Source organism: Brachyistius frenatus, unplaced genomic scaffold, assembly GCF_029030835.1.
Source record: "Brachyistius frenatus isolate BFR_SWC_R1_liver_20210118 unplaced genomic scaffold, ASM2903083v1 Contig_31, whole genome shotgun sequence".
Classification (NCBI taxonomy): domain Eukaryota; kingdom Metazoa; phylum Chordata; class Actinopteri; family Embiotocidae; genus Brachyistius; species Brachyistius frenatus.
Window position 1 is genome coordinate 2,292,070 of NW_027210630.1, and position 23,849 is coordinate 2,315,918.

Below are 23,849 nucleotides of genomic sequence, written 5' to 3' on the forward strand. Positions count from 1 at the left end.
ACCCTTCCTCCACCCTCCCACTCACAATACCATGCAAACATACTGTACAGAACACTTCATAGATGATATACACGGCATTATGCTTCTGCAAAATTTTCATCATTGCAATTTTATTAAGGGACATCACACTTAAGTCAGAGAAGAAGCATTTGATGTTTGCATAAAAATCCCAGGCTAGTAGTACACCAAAGCGTTTATGACACCCATCAGTCCACTAGAAGATACCATGTCAGTGTCATGTTAGGCCTCGCCTTAGCGTAAACAGTACATACATATATGACCAGCCAGTTAAAGAGGTCATGTGACGAAGTAAAAACAGTGATAGAGTCCATGTAGAGAGGAAGTTTGGATAAAATATCCCAAATCCCTGACCTGGGTGGTGATTCACTTCAGTCAAATAAAGCTGCTGTCAGGGGAGGCCAGAAAATGTGTTTAGCGTTTTGGTTCGTAGGCAAATGTCTGCATGCACAACTTTTGGGTGTTCTCCTCTGTCACTGGGGGTCATGATACGGGGCTCCCATTGTGATGACTGTCACCCATCGGTTATGGACAACACTCTATTAACAGTGATAGGGAAGGGACCAGAGACAAGAGAACTAAGAGACATTTGTCCTTCCACTCTTTTTTTTTTTTTTTAAAAAAAAAGAAGCTTTCTTTTAAGGCATCATTAGCAGACACAAAGTCGACCAAGTCACAAATCCACTGAGATCCAATATCGCCACAAGACTGGCCTGCCCAGCAATTTACATAATATTTAATGTCTCACTTGATTGGTTTTCATGTTTGCTTATAGTCAGCCTACGGGATACACACACACACACACACACACACACACACACACACACACACACACACACACACACACACACACACACACACACACACACACACACACACACACACACACACACACACACACACACACACACACACACACACACACACAAACAAACAGCCAATAATGATTCATAATAGAACTAATGAATTCTAATTTCAGTGCAATTCTAATTCTGTCATGTGTCTAGATGTGACTGATACTGTAGCTGTTGTGACAAATCTGGTTGCAAGGTTCAAAGGACTAACTTCTAATTTTGGAGTCAATTTGTGAGTCTTGCTTGATTTGTGTCTTTAATTCTCCACCTATTAAAATTAGTCCAATTAATATGATGCAGTCATGCACACTGATGGTCATGGATAACCACATGACAAATGTTTTATACTAGATGGCTCAGTTGTGTGGATGGGTCAATGTAGATCTGGTGAGTTGGATTTGAGGTTTATATATATATAGTTTGAAGGTCAGTAATGTAAAGGTTTGCTACTCAAGTGAGGTCAGGAGTGTGAGAGAGAAAGTTATGAAATCGGTATATTTATACTGTGTTAAACCTACAAAAGGTAGAGGGTTTCATTTCACATTTTTTTTAATTTTCCTGAGAAAAAATGGAAAGACAGCTATTTGCTAAATTGCTGATTGTCATAGAAAGTCACTGTCAGTAATTCATGTCATTTCCTGGAAATGATGGGTACACAAAATTCACAGTTTGTTGTAAGAACCTCAGTTTTGGAGTCACGTTTTGGTACATTTTCAGTACAGCAGAGAAAACAACAACAGATTATTATTTGTTGATTTTCAAAACATTTAAATATTCAAACATGCCTGATTACCCATAACATTTTTTGTAACAGTTAGGTTCCTCAAACACTGCATAGTATCAATAAAAAATCTTAGCTGTTTGATCTGAAATATATAATAGGTCAAACAAAAAATGTCAACAAGTATAACATTTTTTATTCGTAATTGACTTAAATGAACCATCAAAACCTGTAGTGAAAGTTCAGCTTGGAAAAATGGACGAAGTAAAATTGCCTTTCTCTCTTTTTGTCAACACTGAGGACAAAAAACATTATTTGAATTGTCACCAGACAAAAGCGATCGAGCTCTTGGAATTCACGCTCAGCGTGAGCGCCACATGGTGGCCAGTAGATTGCCCCCTGACAATGTGAGGGGTGAAGTCGCAGCTGACTGTGAAAGAAAGGCACACATACCCTATCAAACAACGCAGACATACTGTTCTCGCCCAATATCCGATGGGATAGAAATAGAAAACAAATAAGAATTATGCATGGATGGAAGAAAATTGCACAACAATATTGAGTAAAACCTATACGGGTTATCTCGTTTCGTAAAGTTTAGATTGACATACGTTTCTGATAGGAGGAGAGCGCAGGTACATTTCATTTTTGGGATGTTGTTGCTTTGCTTTCGGGATAAAACTGCCAGAATGGTAAACTTGTATGTTTTGTAAGTTATACTTTCACAATAACTCTGAGTGAGTTATACTGCCCTCAGCCACTTCAAAAGTGTGATTGAAGTTGTGGAGCTGGTATACTCTACTGGAACAAGCTTGAGGAGACTGACTGGATGACTTTAAGCAGTAATGTTTATTCAGAGACTCGATTTAGGAAAGACAGAAACAACAAGTGCTCAGGTGTTTTGCCTTTCCTTCCCATTATTACAGTTTCGGATATTTCCTGAGGAGACACCAGTCCCAGCCTTGAAGCTTGGGTATTCTGGGAACACCATATAGCCTGAGAAGACCTTACATAACAGACCTTGTGACCCACAGTTCAGGAGGTTATTGTTACTCCACGAGGATCACTTTATTTCACTGAGCTAGAGAAACTTAAGAATACAGAAAAACGGATGAATGAAAATTCATCCGAAAGGCTGTGACATTGGATTTAAGTCACAAGAGAAAAATAAAACAAAACTGGTTTCAGTTCTTTACCTCTTTTATTCATACTTGTGAACTTCTCCCGTCATCTCATTTTCAAACATGTTGCATCTCAACATCCTAAATGGCTTCGTGCTCCATGTGTGGGTTGGACAAATCATTTTAATGAGCCTTGCTGTTCTTCCTTCTCCCACAGCCTGTCTTTAAGGGTAAGGTTCATCTTGATTTAGTTGGCAGGCTGTTGTAGTGAGTGAGTGAGTGTGTGTGTGGGAAAGGCTGAACAGAGAGCGATTGGTTCACTGATTCACACCGAGAGCTGAGACCGTTTATACGCTGTACACTGGACTGAGCTTCTTAACCTGCTTGTCAAAGGTTTGACTCCTGCATTTCTTTAATGAATCGTGTTCAGTATGTTACAGCAAAGCAGATAAGAAAGAACTTAAAATGACACTGAAAGCTCTGTAAGGTTAAAATATACTTTTGGGAGCGGACAACTGAATATGTAAATGAAGTTGACACAATGTAGCTCCATGTCGGGTTGTCAGTTTTTCAGATCATCAACATTTTCGCAGGCCTCCATCACAGCCTTCTGAATTGGAGGGAGCAGCATGCTGCATTACCCAAAATATTCATAAAAGGAGACTATACCATAAATAATATGAACATGTGTTGAATTGGCACATAAAACATCTATATCAGCTTTATTGGCTTCGGAGCAGGATTAGGGAAAACTCAATTTGTCACTTTTTTTTTTTTTTTTTTCATCTTTGATGTACTCAGAACCACTGAGCTGACAGAATGCACATGCAAATATAAGAAACAAGTTAGCCTGATCAACACAGAGTGTGTGAAAGTACCCTCACAATTTTGAGGGTGTTTGAGTGTGTTGAACTGCTGTCTAAGAGGTCTTTACTTTTAAAAAAGAGGCCTGTTTGGTATCATCTGTGTGCTGCAGGGGGTGGTGGGTCCATCATCACAAATGTATAAATCTGTGATCATTATCTCCTCCAGCTTCTCAGCTGAAGTTCCACTTTAATATTTATCTATTATTGGATCCAAATATTTATGTTCTGCCTGAAGTCAGAGACCTGCCACTCCTAGGTCAACAGCTTAACTGCCCTCCTGCCTTGGAATATATTGTCCTAACCCAAGTCTTCCTGCTTTTGAATTGGTGCCAGAGATCTGTCAGAGGGTTTAGTATCACCTGCAGATGTAAGAGGCACAAAGCTACTGAGTCATTAATTATCAGCTCTCTTCCCTGGATGACAGCTGAGAGAACAGACACTCCTAACTGAGACAATCCAGCCTCAGTTGCAGAAGACGTACTCTTCACATCCCTGAGATTCGTCTCTGAACGCCGGCTCAACTGCACTTAGTCTCTTCCTCCTCATTAGACACAGCAGTGGTGACACAGGTGTAGGTTTGCCCTGAAACAAGGCTGAAAGGCCTGTACCCTGCAACCATCACCCAACCCTCTCAAACACACATTATATCAATAAGAGACAAAGTTATGCAATGTTTTAACAAATTACATAAAAGCCATAACTGCACAACTGTTTTCAGGCGTTTTCCCCCAGCCATTACGACTATTACACACAATATGTGGAAGGACAGAATTCAGTTTTACTCTCAGTGTGGTAAACCTGTTTTATCTTACTAAAATCTGTCCCGAGCTACATTTGGAGCATAGATTAAATACACCATATTTTGATAAAATTTGGCGTTACAAATGCCGGCAAATGCTACATACTTCGTTTTGTAGGGAAGACATCTACAGGGAAGGACATTGATATCCAAGACTGAAGAGAGCGCAGTTTTTAGCAAAATGTTCTGCCATTTTTGTTGCTGCTTTTTCATCTTGTATATCTCTGACTCCTGAGGATTTGGGAATAAAAACAGTAGCACAAAAGTAAAAACCCCATTGCCAAATATGTACTATGAAACTTTAAACAGTACGAGATTCTTTCTCATTTCTGAGTACTCATAGATCTATCTATATATATATAAAAAAAATCTGTATCCTGACATTCACGTATATTATTTTCTTTCTTTCTTTCTTTCTTTCTTTCTTTCTTTCTTTCTTTCTTTCTTTCTTTCTTTCTTTCTTTCTTTCTTTCTTTCTTTCTTTCTTTCTTTCTTTCTTTCTTTCTTTCTTTCTTCTACTGCTTTCTCCTCCTGCCTTAGCTCCCTATACATTTCCAAAGTGCTTCCCCTTCTGGCCCTTGCTGTTATCTCACCTTTATTGACTAGTCAGTCGTTCTCTCTCAAAATTCGCTCCACTTATTATTGTTCCCAAACTGCCCAACTTTCTGTCCTCTTTCAGCCTCAGCTGCCTCATCTCGTGTTCTTTTACCCGTTGCTCTGCCCCACCCCTCAGGGTGTCTCGTTTTGGCCTGCTCCACATGCTGACGAGATAAATTCTAAACTTTCCTCTCAAAACAGTGCAAGTTGTTCGTGTTGACATAAATGGCATCAGAGCTTTTGCCAAATGTATTTTGACCAAGTTTGACCAGTTCTTGCTGTCTGCAAAACGACACATTTTATTTAATGCTAAGTCTGCAGAGAAGTGGTGATGTGAAACAGAAGGGTTGCAGCCCAGATATAATCTCATATTTAGTGGATTGAGGTTTGTGAGACACAGAAGTCACAGCCCTCTCCCCAAGTACCATACAGTATCAGTGTCCTTGGGGTCATAACCAGAGACATCACCAGAGCTCTAATTCATCCTGAAAGCACAGCCACAGTCTTCATAACCTTCCTGCAGGCAAGACATCAAAAGATCTTCCATTGGAGCAATGCTACAATGTGACAACTTCTCCTGTCCCCCGACTAAGAGGGCAGTCTGACCTACCATGTCACATTCAGAAGATTGGAGCTCCTAATAAAGATGTAGACAGACACACAGAGAGATGATGTTATTTTAGAAAGGTTGTTATCAGCTTTCCTTTTGGTAGAGTCCTCCTCGCTGTAATTAGCAAAAAGTGTGTTAAGTTTTGAAGCAAAGTTCAGAGATAGTCAAAGACGTACAGCAATTAGAATCAAAGTAGCGGCTTTCTGTTGCTCTCTGTCGACATTTGGGTGGTGACCAAAGATAGGAGATACAATCGGCTGAATGAGTTTTCCTCTGTTGTGTGGCTGGGCTCAACCTTAAAGATAGGGTAAGGAGCTCCGACATGCGGAAGGAGTTCAGAGTAGAGATGCTGATCCTTTGCGTTGAAAGGAGCCAGTTGAGGTGGTTTGGGAATCTGATTAGGACGCCTGCCGGGCGCCTTTCATTGGAGGTTTTCCAGCCTGTCCAACTGGAAGGAAACTCCACGGTAGACCCAGAACATGCTGGAGGGATTAAATATCGAATCTGGCCTGGGAACACTTTGGGATCCCCCTGGAAGAACTGGAAAATGTTGCTGGGGAGAGGCACATATGGGAAAACTTGCTCAACTTGCTGCTACCCCGATCGGACCCCTGATAAAATGTCTATAAAAGAATGGATGGACAAGCACATATAAAGGCAGATACACAGAAAAGTGGTTGTGTGTCTGTTCTTCTTCAGTATGTGCAACCCAGTGAAAAGTCTATCTTGAAGTGTTTTGTTTGTAGACCCTAAAGCGTCTTATGTAGAATTTCCATACAGTCTTCCAAACTGTATGCCCACATCACAACTGTTATCAGAGGTTGGAATGTGGGTATGTCAGTAGCAAACAACACAAACTTAATTGTTCCTCCTCATTTTATGTGCCATAATTAAGCACTGTTTGGATAAAACAATGCCTTCTGTACAGTGCTGTATATTTATAATCCTTTACATGCCATGCTGTTACACTGCCTCCTCTTCACTGAAAGTCTTTCAGACGTTTAATGCCCCACTCCCTATCCCTCAGTCTGTGTCTCTCTCCGCAAACTGTCACACACAGAACAAGATGCCGGGTTAGACAAAGGCTAATGTACACTCAGAGAGACGGAGAGAGACGGAGAGGGACGGAGAGGGACTGGGAGAGAGACATGAGGATTAAGGATCAGGTCTCAGTAAAGAGCTTTGCATTAGTGTAGCTTTGACCATAGATACAGCACTGAGACTCTGTGCAAACACAGACAAAGTAGATCTAATCCACACATACAATGATTTGGCTACAGGCCCTCTGCAGAGAAATTGAGATATTTTACTGTCTTCTGTCTCTTCAATCCTCCAATCAAAATGTGTCATTGGAAATACAGACATGGATAGGATGTCTATAAGTCATCTGTGGGATAAGGCTTTCTTCAATTCAACAGAATGTTTTGTGTATGAGTGTGTTTCCAGACCCTGAAAGAAATCGAGGTTGTTAAACAAATGCATTTCTTTTTTTTTACAAACAGCTCAGCCGTGACGGGCACTCATGAAACAATGAGACCCAGATCTCCCCACACCTCTGACAGACAGCACCATTACTCGTCCGACAGCTCAATCCTGAGGCTGATAACAAATCACAATGCTGTGCGACTTCCATGGAAAAGAGCAGGTCTCAGAAATGTCATGCAACAATTTGTTAAACTGTGCAGCATACACAGTATACCTTCACAGTCATAAAGACAGCATACACAGTAGGTAGACAGTGTAGCAAAAACAAAAATCAGATAACGACCACGAAGCGTCACCAACCTTCATACAAGCCCGAAGGACAGAAATATAAACAGGGAATGGCAACTCAGTGAAAGGCCAGTGCAATGAAAACATTTCTTTTGATCACAGATTTGAGTCTCTTCTCTACCTGTGTACAAATTAAAATAATGTTGGCTTGCAGTAGCCATTATGACAAAAACAAAAAACTTTATTTCCAACTCACCTCCAGCTTGTGCGGCCAAATTTGTAAGTCAGTCTTCTCAGCCATGACTTTATTCACAGTTTTTGTCTCCTTTTTTGTTGTTCGGTGCAAAACACAACACACACAAGTGCAAACAGCTGACATTGACAGTCCGCCTCCGTGTTTGTTTTGCTCTGAAAGTCATATTTGATCACACAAGTTTCTGTGCGATCTCAAGTCCCTGGAATCGCTGCTTTGAAAACGAACAGTGTAAATGCCAACTGTGTGATCCTGCTTCTTGACTGAATTGTCTGGTGTTTGCGTTTTTAGCATGAAAATATTAAAAAAAAAAATTGGCTAAATCTGTTGTTTTGTCTGTGCTTTTGCACGTTTTCAGAATTTCAGCATCGATGATTCATTTCAGAAATAAGCAAAAGAATGAGGAATGTACCAGAGTAAACTGGAAAGTTTTATGTGGCATGTCAGTTTCTCTTTAGTTTGCACTGTTCTGTTCACAAAAGACGCCCCTTTGGCCAGTCAGTAACAGGATGTGCTGTCAGTCTGCCATCAGACTTGATACTTTCAAAGATATCACATTCGAGTTAAATGTTTTAACCTTTAATTTTAGCTCTGGCTCCTTTGCTGCCCATCAGCATTGTTTTTTAAATGCTGAAATGCGGTGTGATGGGGAGCTGTCCTCTGAGGCTTGTCAAATATCACCTGACAAACAGAATCATGTTTGATAGACAGAAGAAAAGATAAACAGAAAAGGCCTGATCCATTGTCTCGCCTCCTCATTCTCTTTAATAAATATCAATGTTTTTTCCATATAAGTCATTTCCATGAGCCTGTCAGAGGGATAATGTTCTGCAAATGTGTAATTGTCCTTTGGTACCTTTTTGTCCATGTGTGTGTGTGTGTGTGTGTGTGTGTGTGTGTGTGTGTGTGTGTGTGTGTGTGTGTGTGTGTGTGTGTGTGTGTGTGTGTGTGTGTGTGTGTGTGTGTGTCTCTGTGTGCTATTGTGTCAATGCGCTGATGCACGTGGGCATGCTCCAGAGATCACCACTCCAGTTCTCAGCTATGCCTGAAGGGCTAAAGGAGGGGGGCACAGGAAGCAAGGAGGGTGGTTCCTCCTATTTTGCAGTATCCATGGTAACACCATCCTGCCCTGCCAGGATCTGTGTCAGTGGTGCTTAGATGGGCTGCAGAGAGATGGAAGAGGGGATGGAGGGAGGGAAAACAAAAAGAAAGAATGGGAGAATTTTAGAGAGAATAACAGAATGGAAATCAGGGGGGATTGATGTCATGGTGTTTTGGTCAATGGATAAATGAAGAGATAAACAGAAGGCGTGAGGGAGGGGTATTGAGGAGGAAAAACTGACAAGGTTCAGTGACTTGAGTTATACCCACTAGTTCATTGTACAATTATGTAATGCCTCTTACATACTCCTCCACAGGCTCTAACCCCCTACACCCAACACACACCCCTCTCTCTTTCTCTCTGGCAGCAGGGCCAACACTAGCATTATGCATTTTGGCTGTATGCGACTTCCTTCCTGTCCTTACCTTCCCTATCTGTCTGTGGCACCACTCTCTGTCTCTCTCAGAGAGTCTAAATTGAGTTTAGCAATCAGCCAAACTACCTATTGATTAAAAATGATTGATGTAAAAGAAGATCTATAACTCCATTCAGGAGTAATGATTTCATTATAATACAGGAAAGTTTTGACTTCTTGTTGGTGTAATGGGAAGGTGTCAGTAGTTTCAGTAATGGTTTTGTTTTGTGTATATGTGTGCGTGTTGTGAAATTATACTGATGGCATGCCAGAAGAGAAAACTTGTCAGCTGTTCCCGCTGTGCTGAAAACAACAGGGAGACAGATATTGTGTATTTGTATTAGATTTAGATTTTTTTTAGATTTTTTTAGATTTTATACACTTTATTAATCCCCGAGGGGAAATTTCTTCACTACAGCAGGGGGGCTCTCAGGGGGGAGATGCTGCAGCAGGCTGCCACGACCGCGGCGCCAGGTAACCTGACCTGAAGTGCATGTTTTTGGATGGTTATGTGTGAGGGAGTTTTGTATATTTGTGTGTCCGCACTTGTGTCTGTGACTGCAATACATGAATTTAGCTGCTCATTTCTTCTTCAGCTCAATAACTATAAATACAAGACCCATACAACACTTGTGTTTCCAAAGAGAACTGTTGAATGGAGGACTTATTGCGACTTTTTTTTGGATGGTTAGACACAGGCAAAAGAAACGAATTTCTCCTCCATTCATTTCTGAACAGAATGTCTTTTCTCTCCCTTTAGTGCCTTCATTTATTCCAATTACATTCTAATTTTTCATCAGAGCCAGTGATCACAAGTAGAAGAAAGCTGGTGCTTCACAATATGTCTGGCTGTTATAGAGGTTTTAGAAAGCTGTTTGAAATATCTGACTGCTGCCTGATCACTGGGCTTCCTCACAGCCGGAGTGTGGAGTCCCGCTAATGGAACCACATCCACACCACTGTGTGACCGCTGTGCTGGTTGTGATATTAAAGATGAATCATCGGTCATGTACACTTGCCCTGAGAATTACATCCATCATAAATGGATGAAAGATACAAGAAAGTGTGAGAAGTTGGAAGGATGAACGAAGATGTCCGGAGGAGAACAGACAGGGTCAGAGCCAATCAATATGAGCCTTTTATGATAGCAATCATTTTATTGCAGCTTGTTCCACATTCTGCAGTGCATCCCCTTTTTCTCTTCCTGCTGGTCTTTTCCACACACACACACACACACACACACACACACACACACACACACACACACACACACACACACACACACACACACACACACACACACACACACACACACACACACACACACACACACACACACACACACACACACACACACACACACACACACACACACACACACACACACACACACACATCTCCAAACTCCCTGCTGGCTAGAATGTAGTGGTCACATGAGAAGCAATTTCACAGCTGTTGGTCTGAACCACCCCAGCACCTGAAACTTCATTACATTACACTGGCACTGGTTTGCTCTACATGTAACACAGCACAGTGAAGTGCAATAGCTCTTGTTGTGGCCTTGAATGTGGCAGTTCATGATTATGGTGGCAACATGCACAGTGCTCCCGTCCTATTGCCAGTGGTCGGGTAAACAGTTTACAGAATATGGAGTATAAAAGAGCTACACAAGCAGAACATTTGGCTACATCAATCCGGACATATGCGACCTGGCAGTGATCGGACTATGAGCCACCTTCAGGCGACCTCCGAATGTGGCCCGAACAGATCAGAACTCAATGCTTCCCGAGTGTGTTTTCACCTGTACTTTTGCTAGCTACTTGTGGTCCGATCACGGCCAGGTCGCAAATGTCCGGATTGAAATAGCCAAATGGAAACAGTGTCTATATGCCATTAACTAAATTCATGCCTTCTGATCAGTGTTCTGGTGGTTGAAATATGGTCACTTGTAGCTCCAAAAAAAATAAGATGCCAATGCTCAAAACGCCAGACTTAAGATTTTCAAATGACAGTTCACAAACTAATGCGAGACGTCCCTGTGACTGTTGTTCCTAACCAGCGAGCTAACATGTTGAAAACAGAAATTGAAAAATGGCCACAAAAATGGTGACAACTTTGGATATTGTTAGTGGTACAGATCCATGACTGATTGGTTAGGGCTAAACAAAACAAAATGCCCCCTCCCCTCACCCATTAGCAACAAGAAATCAGACAAATTGAATGATTGAAGTAAAACAAGATGTTAATCTCGAGTCTGATTGTCAGGCTGTGCTACACATCACACACATAATGAAATTCAAAACAACATGGCGCAGCATATGACTTCAACAACACAGTGGAAATTAATCTGACACAACAGCAAACACATCATGATACAACATCACAACCCTACACATCAGTGCTGTCCAAAACTGCACAGTAAACCTTAGTGCTAACACACCTAACACCACTAATAGACTAACTCTATTTTCTTTTTTTCTGTCTTTGCTTCCTCTCACCTCTGACTATTATAAAGACTTCTGTCTTTCAAGATACTCAACGCATGTCAATCAAAGCATGTTTAAGCAAAACGACAGGTGTTCATTAGACTGACTGCAGTTAACTCGCCGGTTGCTGCGCTTGTCATTCACTGTGGCTTGTTGCTTCTCACTGCCTCTTTCATCCCTCTCTTTCTCCGCTGGCCGCTCAGTTTCTCCTGATGTAAAGTTTCTCACTTTTCTGTCTTAATCTTGACAGAAACAAAATGGTTACAGCTTTTCTCTCCTCTCTGTCAGTCTATTTCTTTCCCTGCTCCCCCTCCTCTCTGTCTCTCTCTGTAAGCCCACAGTCATTTTACAGCCCTCCTGTTTTTCAACTCTTTTCAATCATGTCCTCTTCATCTGACTCTTCCCTGTACTCCCTCTTACCATTCCTCTTTGCTCACGTCCACGCTTTCTCTTTCTCGTGGCATTATGACCCTCATGTCTCTCACATTCCTACTCTCTCCCCCACTCTCTTACTGTACATTTCTTTCTTCTCACCACTACCTCATCCACCTTCACCTCTTCCTCACTTCTTATCTCTCCCACCACCTAATTCTACTTCCATCTTTCCCTAAACCCTTCCCTCCTCCTCACCTACTCTCTTGCTGACATCAGCCCCTCTCCTCCAACCTCCCCAAAGTATGAACCTGCCCCCCCCCCCTCCCTCCTCTGTCACAGACAGAATGGCCATGCCAGTGTTGATTAGAGCCCGGCTGGCCAGATGCTCAGCCGGGCTTAGCAGAGGCCTGTGGGAAAGAGGGCTGCTTATTCTATCCTCAGGAGATGGATTGAAAATGACATGGGCTAAAACAAGCAAGCATTCTCTCATTACACTCACACATTCAACACACACGCACATGTGCACAAGTAAGCATGCACGATACAAAGCAGTTACTCAAGAAGAAAATAAATACATGCACAAGTACGTTGTAAAAACACAGTTTTTCTCCTCCATTTTGCATTTAATGTTGTGCGCTTAATTCCAAGGTGATTCAGCCGGAGTGATATTTACACCATGTGGGAGGATTTCTTGTTGGAGGAACAATACAGCACAAATGTATGAATACTCATGTTTAGTGTCATGCGAAGAACTTCAATATCCTGTTTATCCTTTAAAGGATTTAGAGGAACAATATTTATTTTTCTAATAATGCCCATGCAATTTATTCCATGGCGTATTTCTCTGAGTAAAAGACAAATACCTGCATACAGTATTATAAAAACAGTACAAAGTACAAATTTGTGATTTGTGCAGACCAAAGCTACATACGCGCCAATCCAACCAGAACCAATCCAATACCGAGGCTTGTTTTTCACAAACTGTAAATATTTATACCTCACAGCGTGGAACCCATTGGGAGGATTTTTTTTTTTTTTTTAGGCCATAGATTGCTGCAAGGCTTGAAATTGAGTTGCTGGAACCACCATGACTGAATGAATATAACTGATTGCTGAAACTCAGAATTCCATAATAACATGGACACAGAAAGCACATTTTATGTAGATCAGATATGGAAGATATAGTCAATGTCAGTCCTGTGGGTCACATTTCTACATTCCAAACTACAGCTGATAATGTCAACGCTGCATCCATCTTTCCCCCTTTTTTTAAACGAATAATTCTCTCACTGTTGAGCTCCTTTTCTCAATTTACGACTCTCAAAAACTTCACCACAGGATTGTTATTTATTGTTTTAACATTGCGCGCTGACATACAATTACTTGCTGGGAACATGCTTCACAGCGCCTAAGTGTACTTTGGTCTAGTTCACAGAAAGCCATTAAACTATTAAATGTTGAGGAAGGTGATTTATGGAATTGAGGGGTGTTTAGGATTCTAGTTATATTTTATATAAATCAAGTGTAGTACGTACAGAGCCGAATGAAATTGAAATGCTACTTCGGGGGTTTTATTATCTACACTGTCCTGAGACATCAAATAGCTGCAGTGAAATCCATAAATTACATTTAAGTCACTCCATAAATTGGAGTGCAACCTGCCGTGAAGTCTTTCATCTGGATAGCAGAAATCCCATTCCAATAAATATCAGTGAAAGGTTGCCACAAGGCCACTGAGTCGAAGGGTCAGACATAGATTCATCGATGGTGTAAATGACTATTAATGTAAACCTCAACACTGGAGCAGTAAATTAGTGTATTCATCAGGACAGGCTGGGGCAGATTCATAGTTACATCTTCTTTCATCTATTACTGCTAAAATTGTTCAAAAATGTTGAAGCCTCGCCTTCTGAAATGTGCCACATGGATTTCTTTGAAAGAAACCACTTTGAAGGAAATAAGAGCCAATTTCCAAAATGTAAAGTGCGTAGTTTGTCAATTCTTTGGCAGGTGGATTATGAAAACAATACCTGCAGTTAAGTAAGGAAGAAAAACATTGGCAGGCTTGTTATTCAACACTGGGTGAATGTGTGCATTGTGTGTAATTAAAACAAAGATTACCAGCAACACTTAACAAATTACAGTATTTAAATAAATGGCCCATGTTTATTTTTGTGCCTTTTTAAAGTTTGAAATGTCATTTTTATTGAATTCAATTTGTTTTTCTGATGGTTTTAATAAAAAAAAACCAAGCGAGCATGATGAAACTGTAAGCAATTGACTCATGAGACTGAAGTCTTCACTCTTAACTGTTGGGAGTTTATGATTCTTTCTGTCTGAGCGGTCTCAATATCCGGTTCAAAAGTGCTGCTTACTGTGCATTTTACAGTTCCCAGTGAACAGAGAAAAGTTGAGCTCCACAGGGTTATCTTGACCAATTTGCTGCTATTGTCCAATCTACCCGGCCGAGGGAGAGCTACTGAACAAAGGTGAAAAAGGCTGGTTTGGATTGAGGTTTTTCTCTGACATGGCACACCAGAAGGAAACAGCCCATACTGGTTATCTTGGCTATCGCCCATTTCACAATAAGATGGTGGAAAAAATTGGACAGTTTCCTGCCGTCTACCAGACTGGAGCAGAGCTACTGATTAGACGTGTATCATGTTGGTCTGGACCTGTGGTATTCGCTTTGTACCAGCAGATAGACAGAGAGCCCCCTGCCTGGAGTGGTGTGTACCTGAACTACTGACTTATTGGGTCAAAATAAGCCCATCTTAACCCGCGTGAACCCATAATACACACACATTCACATGTGCTCCTATAAATCAGCTGTTATTCTGTTGCCCTCTTTTATTGTAGGTGGGGGGGGGGGGTAAGTATTTCAAATCTCTTTAATCTTCAAAATGCTGAAGCGAGTGGAAAACTCATGTGGCATGTGTATGTGTGTCAAGACAGAGCATGCATGTGTGTACGTGACCCGTGCTCATGCTGACTACCCTCCAGGAATATAAAGCCGGTGTTGGCGTGTGTGTTCAGGTCAGTGAGTGCTACAGAATTCCACTTCATTTGCATAAATTGGTCCTACCCTTGACAATATTCCATTTGGAGGCAATGACCTTATCCTTAATGAAGCAGTAACTCCATGGAGCTGGCATTGGTCTTTGTGGGTCTGTGAAACATTGACTTGTCCAAGACAGAGCTTGTGAAGGCCATTTATGTAATATTGCCTATCTGTGGGATTAGTTATGGTGTGCATGGTTTGCTCCCAGTCGTTGTTGAAGAGACTACTGATGAACAGAGAAAGAGAGACTCTCAGCCGATGAGTGTGATTGAGATGGAGGGTGAACTGGCTTTGCTGAATCTATTTGAACTTTTAACTCTATTTTAAAGTCACCGTTTGTCCAGAATAAGTAAATTGTACCGTTATTAGAAACAATTTATGCATGATATACATGATCTGATTAGATAACAGCTCTGTAGCCAGGTTGTAGGCTGACCAGTCGGTAACAACATCAGTAGTGCCTCAGATCTGCTTTACTCTATGAACTGTTAGACTGTTGTGTGTACTCGGTATTGCAGTACTGTCTCTTCATATAAACTTCTTCTATAAACTCATACATCCTAAACTCGTCCATCTGAATTTCATCAGTGCATAAAAGCATCTCATTCATGCCCAGTTGACTCGGTGGTTGAGAGAGGACAGAACAGACGACCTCTGCTGCTCTTCCCATCCATTAGACGAAGAATTTGAGTGAAGTACATTAGAGGCTCATTACAGGACCAAGTTCCTCATTTACCAGAACAAACCACTACTGTCAGCAGAAGCAGCACACATCTAGTTTCTGATTTCTCTACACATATTCATGAATTAAATATAACAATTATTAAATGTTATTATTGTCACCAGGTATTATATTCCTGGGCTCAAGTCAAGAGATGACACTGTGAAAGATGTGACGTATCAGTTTGTTAAATATGAGAAGTTTCAGGCTTATTCAAGCAATGTACAGCACAATGCAACACAGATCAAATAATATGTTGCGTGCACATAAAGTAAGGGAAATGCATTACAAGGAGGCATAAAGACTGAGGCAGCAGAATGAGGCACTAGTCCTGACACTGCAATGAGAATTATGTTAATGTCCTACTGGAGTAGGTTGGGTTTGTATATTTGGGTTCAGTTTAAACTGGTGCAACGATGCACAGCCTCAACATATATCCCATCAATAGTGTATAATTAAATGTGATTCAAATGTATTGCCTTAACTAAACTGCTTTATAAACTTATAACAGGACAATTCAGGAAAACTTTAATTATATTTCAATTTTTAGTTTTTTTTGTCAAGTAAGCTTGTCACCCATTTTCACCCAATTCAGTTTGATTCGTACTTATTTGACAAATTAGCAGCAGTTCACCTCAATTAACCCGGTGGTGTCCATATATCCCTGTTACTCATCCTGATGATATTAATGTGTAGTGTGTCTTTATTATAATTATAATTTAACCCACCTTACCCGTAACAGACATCTCTCTCACCCTGCTAGAATTCAATCTACAGCACAGGGCCTCTTTTTGATACATACCAATGACAGAGTGCAGTGTTTCAGTGCATGATAGCAATGGAAACTCCCTCCCTCCAGTGTTATATGCTTATACATACTATTTGTTGTGCCTCTCTGCTGTGCAATATTTGTTAAAACGGTTTGACTGTTGCTAAAAGGACAGATTATGTCATTTTACTGCCCAAAACTAAACTTGCCATTACCATGCTTGTCATGCTTTTACAGTTTTTACCACTGTAGTTAATATAGGGGTCATTAATCCTCTGGGGTGTTCCCAAATTACTGTTAATATGCTGCATTTGCATTGGCAGGCTTGGGTGAGTGACTCATGGCAAACTGTAGCTGTGTTTATACAGCTACAGTTTGCACACAGGTGTGTGTAAGCGTGTCCCTTCCTGGCAACAATGAACTGAGAAAGTAGAGAATTTTGACCTTGCCATCCTCAAAGCTTACTCATAGGTGTGTGTGTGTTTGTGTGTGTTTCATCAGTGGTACAGTATGCCTTGCAGCATCTGGGTGGTTTGGACTCAGGTGCACTCCTCTAAGCATTCTGAGTCTGTCATGACACCGAATACATTAGGACTTCATTTACACCCGATGAAGACAAGTAATTTTGTTTCTGATTATTTTGCTTACATTTGCATGTTGTTTTTGATGTGAGTGTGTGCTGCTGTTTTGTTTTTTATATTAACTACAGGATTAAGGTTTTTGGAAAGTACATTCTCTTTCCTTTCTGTGCTCTTCCTATTTGTGTTTTAGACTTCATTTAGTTCAGATTACAGTCTTATATGCCCAGTTTCCCCTGCTGCTCCTGGTAATTAAACCTGGTCCGTATTATCTGCAGGTTTGTTAATCCTCTTGATTGAAACAGGCAAAAATCTACCCATGTACTGTTAAAGGAAAAAAAAGCAGGAAAACTGCAAGTGAAATGGCAAAAACTCACCCACCCAAATATGTGTGTGTCTGTGTGTGTCTGTGACTGTGTGTGTTATTTAGGACAAAATAAGGTTGGCGAACGGGCCAGACGTATGTCATGTTGCTCCACCTAATAGGCTCTCTTGTCATTCAGACTCTTCCTTCTGTCTTGATCTCTGACAGAAATGCAGCTGAGGGAGATGACACACACACACACACACACACACACACACACACACACACACACACACACACACACACACACACACACACACACACACACACACACACACACACACACACACACACACACACACACACACACACACACACACACACACACACACACACACACACACACACACACTCACTTGCTCCAACTTTAATTTGAAGCTAAAGCAGGTGAGGTTCTGGAGTGAAGTGACACCACTTAATTCTCTAAGCACACTGTGTCTGGGAACCGATACGGACTTGAATAATTGGGTGGGGTCAGACACTATAATGTATATGTAGTTAATTAGCTGTGTCGGGATGGAAAACCTTTTAATTTTTTCATTAGATTTCTTGGCTCGCTGTGGACCCAGGAGTGGGGAGGAGACTGCGTGAGATATTTAAACACTCGTTGAACACAACTATGCTACCGTGAATACACGCGTGAACACACACACACACACACACACACACACACACACACACACACACACACACACACACACACACACACACACACACACACACACACACACACACACACACACACACACACACACACACACACACACACACACATTCCAGCAGTGCTAATAGCCCCAGAGTAGATCAGTTGCCTGTGGACAGAGAGGTGGCCTGATCAGGTTTGCTGTGATCAGGTTAATTTAGTGCCTTTTTAGTTTTTAGGCAGGATCATGCCTCTAACACCACAATCAATATTGACTCTGAAGGAAAAAACACAGAAATGCAGCCCATCACTTAATACAGGTGAGTAAAAAACTGACAAGTGAGCTTCATGCTCTTGCTCTGATAAACTCTCTAAATGACCGTGACTTTTTCCCCACAGCTCATCTTTGATTAATTTGGTGTTTAAATAAGGCTACTTTGCTGCTAAATTTTCATCAGAATCTCTCCATTTGTGGAAAACCATTTCTGTCTCTTAGTTTACTTTGAATTGCTTTATATTTGCTAAATAGTTCAGTGTTTAAGATAATGCAGTATTTGAAAGCTTCAGTAGTGTTGGCTAATGTTGGGTTATGTGCAATCTTTAAGGAAAAATCTGATTTTCAAGATATACATTTTTAATGTTTACTTTAGTCTTACTTCATCTTTTTCATAAATGTTATGTTAAATAATTGAAATTAAGGAGGAAAAGTAATGTGGGCAGAATAAGAATAAAAAGTGAATGAAGTATGCATTAAGATTTTGGTCGTTTCATTAGCTGTGTAGTTCTCAACTTAAATATTTTTTATACTCAAGACACATCAAATGTGCCATATGATGACTCTTGTCATAGACACACAAAAACGTGGCCATATATTTGGCTATCTTGATTTCATCATGAACATGTAAGAACTCTCTCAGTTATACTATCATTCTTGATGTGCGTGAAATCAAAGAGGCAACAGCTATGCCTCTCTTTTTAAATAAAACAAACTACCATTAAAACTAAATCCATTGTGAAGCAAATAAAGTGTTTTACAATAAGTGGACAATGAAGACTTAAAGCAGCACAAGAGAAAACGTGTTGATAATACATTTAACCATGGCTCCCCAAATGTTTACCTGTATCATCATATACAAGCTGAGTCATTTGTGTTAAAAGAATAACGGCGAGTAAAAGGGTGAGAGTGAAAAGATTAGGTTGTTGATTGGATATGGTTCTCAATTCAGCTCCCTGCCAGTGCCAATAAGGAGGAGATACAATAGTAAAGGAGGGAGGAAGCGAGGTGGCGGAGGTTGAGTGTAATGGAGTCAAGACCCCTAACAGGCTGTCAGATGCTGCTCACTTGCCGCACAGTCAAACATACGCACACATATACACACGCTCAAGAATCAATCCAATGTTTTGCTTGACAGCTGGTGTGTTTGTGTGTGTGCATGTGACTGCACCCCAGTGATACATTTTAATTACACAATGGAGTGCAGGCCCTGTGCCATCTCATCATACCATGTCAAATTTCATAAGCAACACTATGAGAGACTATGTGAGAGATGAAGAGTCAGAGAAAGCGATGGAATAGCCTGGACAGAGAGAGTGAGAAAATGTGTGCACCATATTTAAAGAAAAAGACTAAAAAGCAGAACAAAAACTGGTAGAAGAAACAACGAGATACAAAGGGAAGGAAATCTTTGTAATGGATGCCCTGGGGTTGAGCTACATTGGTCTCTTTTTTTTTTTATAGGTTTTCCTGGAAAACATTAAAGGCTTTTTGTGTTGCCTTACTGTTGGTGGTTTTCCCATCCGTCTTGTCTATATTAATAAAATCTCAAAACCTCTGGTGCTACAACCATTGAACAGATCTATTTTGTGCCAGGAGTAGCTGGCGGATGAATACACAGTTATTGCATTTCAGAGAAAGAATGGGGCTGGGGGTGTTGTTGCGGCCCGCTGAGTCATCGTGGCCAGGGTGATCTGTAAAAGCAGCACCCTCTGCCCCCCAGAGTAATGGTTAATCGTGGGAAGTCTGGTGTTAGGGTAAGTGTGCCTGTGTGCAGGCCTAGCCTGATTGTGGATGGTTGCAGTGGGTTTTGGCGTGCCTTGGTGTGACAGGGCCAGTCAGGCGGATGGGGCGTGTGTTGTTGTAACCGTGACAGCGGGGAAAGCCCTGTACAAGCAGCTCTCTGCTCTGCTGGCTGGGAGAAGAGCTGGAGCAGCTCTCCCAGAGTACAAAACAGAAAAAAGCGGTGTCCTTTTGTTTTCACGGCTGTTATGTTCCCTCTGCTGTGGGTTTGGGAGTCTGGTCTGTGTGCCCTCCCGGTTGTCTGTGAATGTCCTGTTGTGACATTCGGTCCTATTCTGGACCTCTGGTGTCGCCACAAAACCTCACACAGACACTTCCTGGAATGGCGGTGTCAACCCAGGAAGTGCAACCTTTGAACCACAAAGTGCTGAGTAGAAATCACATTTGAATGGCAGAGGGTAACTTTCTCACGTTATCAAAGGGAGAGAAATCAAACAGGACAATACATAACTGTTGGAGGAAGTGGATTTTACTTCCACCGTTAACTTACGATAACATTAAAACACTATACATAAGAAAAGTAGCATAAAGATATTGATCTCTAATGGTATGGACACATGATACCCTTACTGATTATAAATATGATTAAAGTGTGACAGCTTATGAAACAAGTTGGAGCTAGTCTGTCCAAGCCTGGGTCCTTCAGCAGGAGGGAAATATTGTAATATTTACAACTAAAATTGGGATCAATGAACACACATCAGAGATCAGAAAAAACCCTGTCCATACGGTACGTAAACTGCAATGTGCTCTGACTGAGTGTAGACGCTACTCTCACTTTGTGTTGTATTCTATATGTTCTTATGTCTTTAAACCCCTTATTACTATATAGTAACTAAGGCAAACTTTTTTTTTTGATTGATACATTTTTATTTCAGTAAGTTAACTCAGGAATCTATGCTCTTTTTGGCTTTGTGATTGCCTTTTAATGCAAATGTAATCATAGTCTCCTAATCCTATGTGTGTTGCCATTTAGTTTGTCCACCCAAATCCACCCAATATGTTATCAGACGATTTAAAAGGTGGTTTCTATCACACATCTGTCCCACATGTAGGGGTTAGGGTTCTACTAACCCTACTGGAAAAATTGCACCCACTAGAGGGTCAGCTGGAAATGCTACCTCAAGTGACAGTAGTAGATATGACGTGACCAAAAGAGGAAGTTGGGAATAAAGAGTGACAAAGTCAGCATAAGAGGGTACATTGAACCCTTGATTCATTGGGGGAGGGGTTGGATAAATCAAGCACAGGACTTTCACCTGGGAAATCGCTGTTTGTGTTTAGTGTGAAAAGTCAACGCCGCCTTATTTTTAAGTTACGTGACTTATGTAACATTATGTGACGAATGTGACGTTATGTGACGTAGTTTACGTAAGTAACATACATATTGTAATGCAAACTGTGATCTCTTCCTCAACCTAACCAGGTAGTTTTGATGCCTAAACCCTAACTAAACTGCGTCCATGCCACAATGTTCACCATGAGTTCGTTATTGGTACCATGACAACAAAGGTCAAATACTCTCCAACCGCCATTTATACAGTTCATGATGGCCTCCTAACCTGAGTACCTTACTGTCATTAGCTTTTGGGTATTAGTATCTTAACTATTTGTAATCTTTAAATGCTGTGTAGGATTAAGTTGTCCTTGTTTATGTACTTCCTCTCGTCAACCTCACCCCTAAAGGAACCTCTCTTGATGATGCAGAATGTGAAATTGTAAAACCAACTGTGCACAACAGTACTTCCTTTTTTGTATCAAGAAAAACCCATGACGAATTTAGCTTTTTAGTGTACTCTCATTTTCAACTGCACAATAATCACTGTAATATACTGTATCATTTAATTGTTACCAGTTATACTATTGACACCAGTAAACTATTAGGGAGCTAAAGTATTTGAATAATATATTTTTCCCTGCATGCATATGCATGCTTGGAAGTATCCTTAATGTAAGGATGATCTCTTTTGTTGAAACAACCTGTGATAAAAAAGCAGACACAGAGGTAGATGCCACTAAAAAAACATTGCTTTCACTTAGTGTTTTGGTGGATTTTATAAAGCAACTGTCAAAGAATATTCCGTTATAGTATTTCACCTTGGGATATTTTGTGGAACCTGTTTGCCAGCTTACTCTTATTTATTGTGGAAATGCAACAGTATTACTTACAGGTCACTGTGAACACCGCCTGAGACTGTTCAGTGCTATCACAACTCTGTGGTTGCTGATAAAGCTCGCATAGTCAAAGATTATATATAATGCTTCTTCAACTTAAACAAGCAGATTCAATATTTTTCTTACTCTTATCATATAGCCCAGAATACACTTCTTTTTCTTATTAGCATTAAGAGGAGTTTGCCAAACACAACGTATCCCCTCGTCCGCTCTTTGGATCATTGTTTGTATGTACAGTCGTATTACGGATTCATGCATGTACTGTATGTGTGGAAATGTCTTAGTTTCCAATCCTGTGCTGCAAGTGTCTCTCACTGTGCTTCCACAGTGTCTTTCTTTCTCGTATCTGTAGCAGGATAATTGCCACCAGTAAGTCACTCTGTCACTCAAACCTGCAGCAGCTGCGACACAAATCCGCCATTCCACCAGCTGCATATAACACAACACACAGGAATACTTACCCACATTTTCTCATGTCAATGTGTACACATAGATGCTGCACACACATACAACACAGCTAGCTGCACATACTGCAGGAGTATCTAAGGACTAGAACTCTGACATAATTTACTGCCTCATTGCATTTAACATCCACTTTCTCTTCCCCAGCTCTTCATCTCATCCAGTGTGGGCTGGACTCACTGAATAACATAAAATATTTCTGTCAGTGTGTCTTCAGCGTTTGAATTATGTGTGAGGGACTATGCACCTAGTGTTTGTGTATGTATGCTATGCCTGTGTATAAATGCCATTACTAAACTGCTATGATTTCTGTTCATAATTAAACCAAGTTTGGACACAAAATTGGTGTTTTTTGTCTTTAAAATGTGGTTTTGTTTATTTTATTTTTTTAAGTACGTTTGACACATTAATTCAAACATCGCATAGTGTATGCTCTGTTTGCCATCCCCCCAATACTCGCCTGCTGTACTCCTCAAGTACTAGCCTGCTCCTGATGTGTGCCTGTTATTGCTCAGGATCTGCCATCATTTCTCCATGCTCAGGTCACAGCTACATTCTTTGACAAAGACTGACCTGAGTTCTTCTGTCTTCATTTCTGCAGGCACAGAAATCGTGGATAGAAAGAGCATTCAGCAAGAGAGAATGTGTTCATATCATAGTGAGCGCCAAAGACCCCCATAGGTGAGTATGAATGTGTGTGTAGGAAATGAGGAAAAACTCTCACCGATTCACATTGTTGTGTATACATCATTACGTTATTCTTTATTCCAGCTAATTAGTTTAGAGATATCGAAACCAAACAAAAATATGTTTTTTTTTTAAGTTCAGAGATGTAAATATAGTTCCGATTTATTTGCTTTAAAAGCTACGAGACACTAATGATATGATGGCCCACCTCACATAGAACAGATAAAGAGACCTTTTTCCACTGTTAACCTTTTAAAACATGCCTTACAGTAACATCACATTGGCCTCTATTTGCATGCCAGGTTGCTGTTCTTGACTAATGAGCCACTACACTGACATTATACATTTAAAACCACAAATAGTAAGTTTATCTGCCTTAGAG

At 40.7% G+C, this 23,849-nt stretch overlaps 2 protein-coding genes across 12 annotated transcripts in view; both read left to right on the top strand.

Moving 5' to 3' along the window:
- Window positions 1-23,849, top strand: part of klf9 (Kruppel like factor 9) — a 149,880-nt gene that overhangs the window by 56,580 nt on the left and 69,451 nt on the right. The window lies entirely within an intron of this gene.
- Window positions 1-23,849, top strand: part of trpm3 (transient receptor potential cation channel, subfamily M, member 3) — a 108,637-nt gene that overhangs the window by 23,419 nt on the left and 61,369 nt on the right. For all 11 annotated transcript variants that reach the window (XM_069699864.1, XM_069699867.1, XM_069699865.1 and 8 more), the window contains exon 2: window positions 23,382-23,461. In XM_069699864.1, coding sequence (XP_069555965.1) covers window positions 23,382-23,461 — 80 coding nt within the window. The remainder of the gene's footprint in view (window positions 1-23,381; window positions 23,462-23,849) is intronic.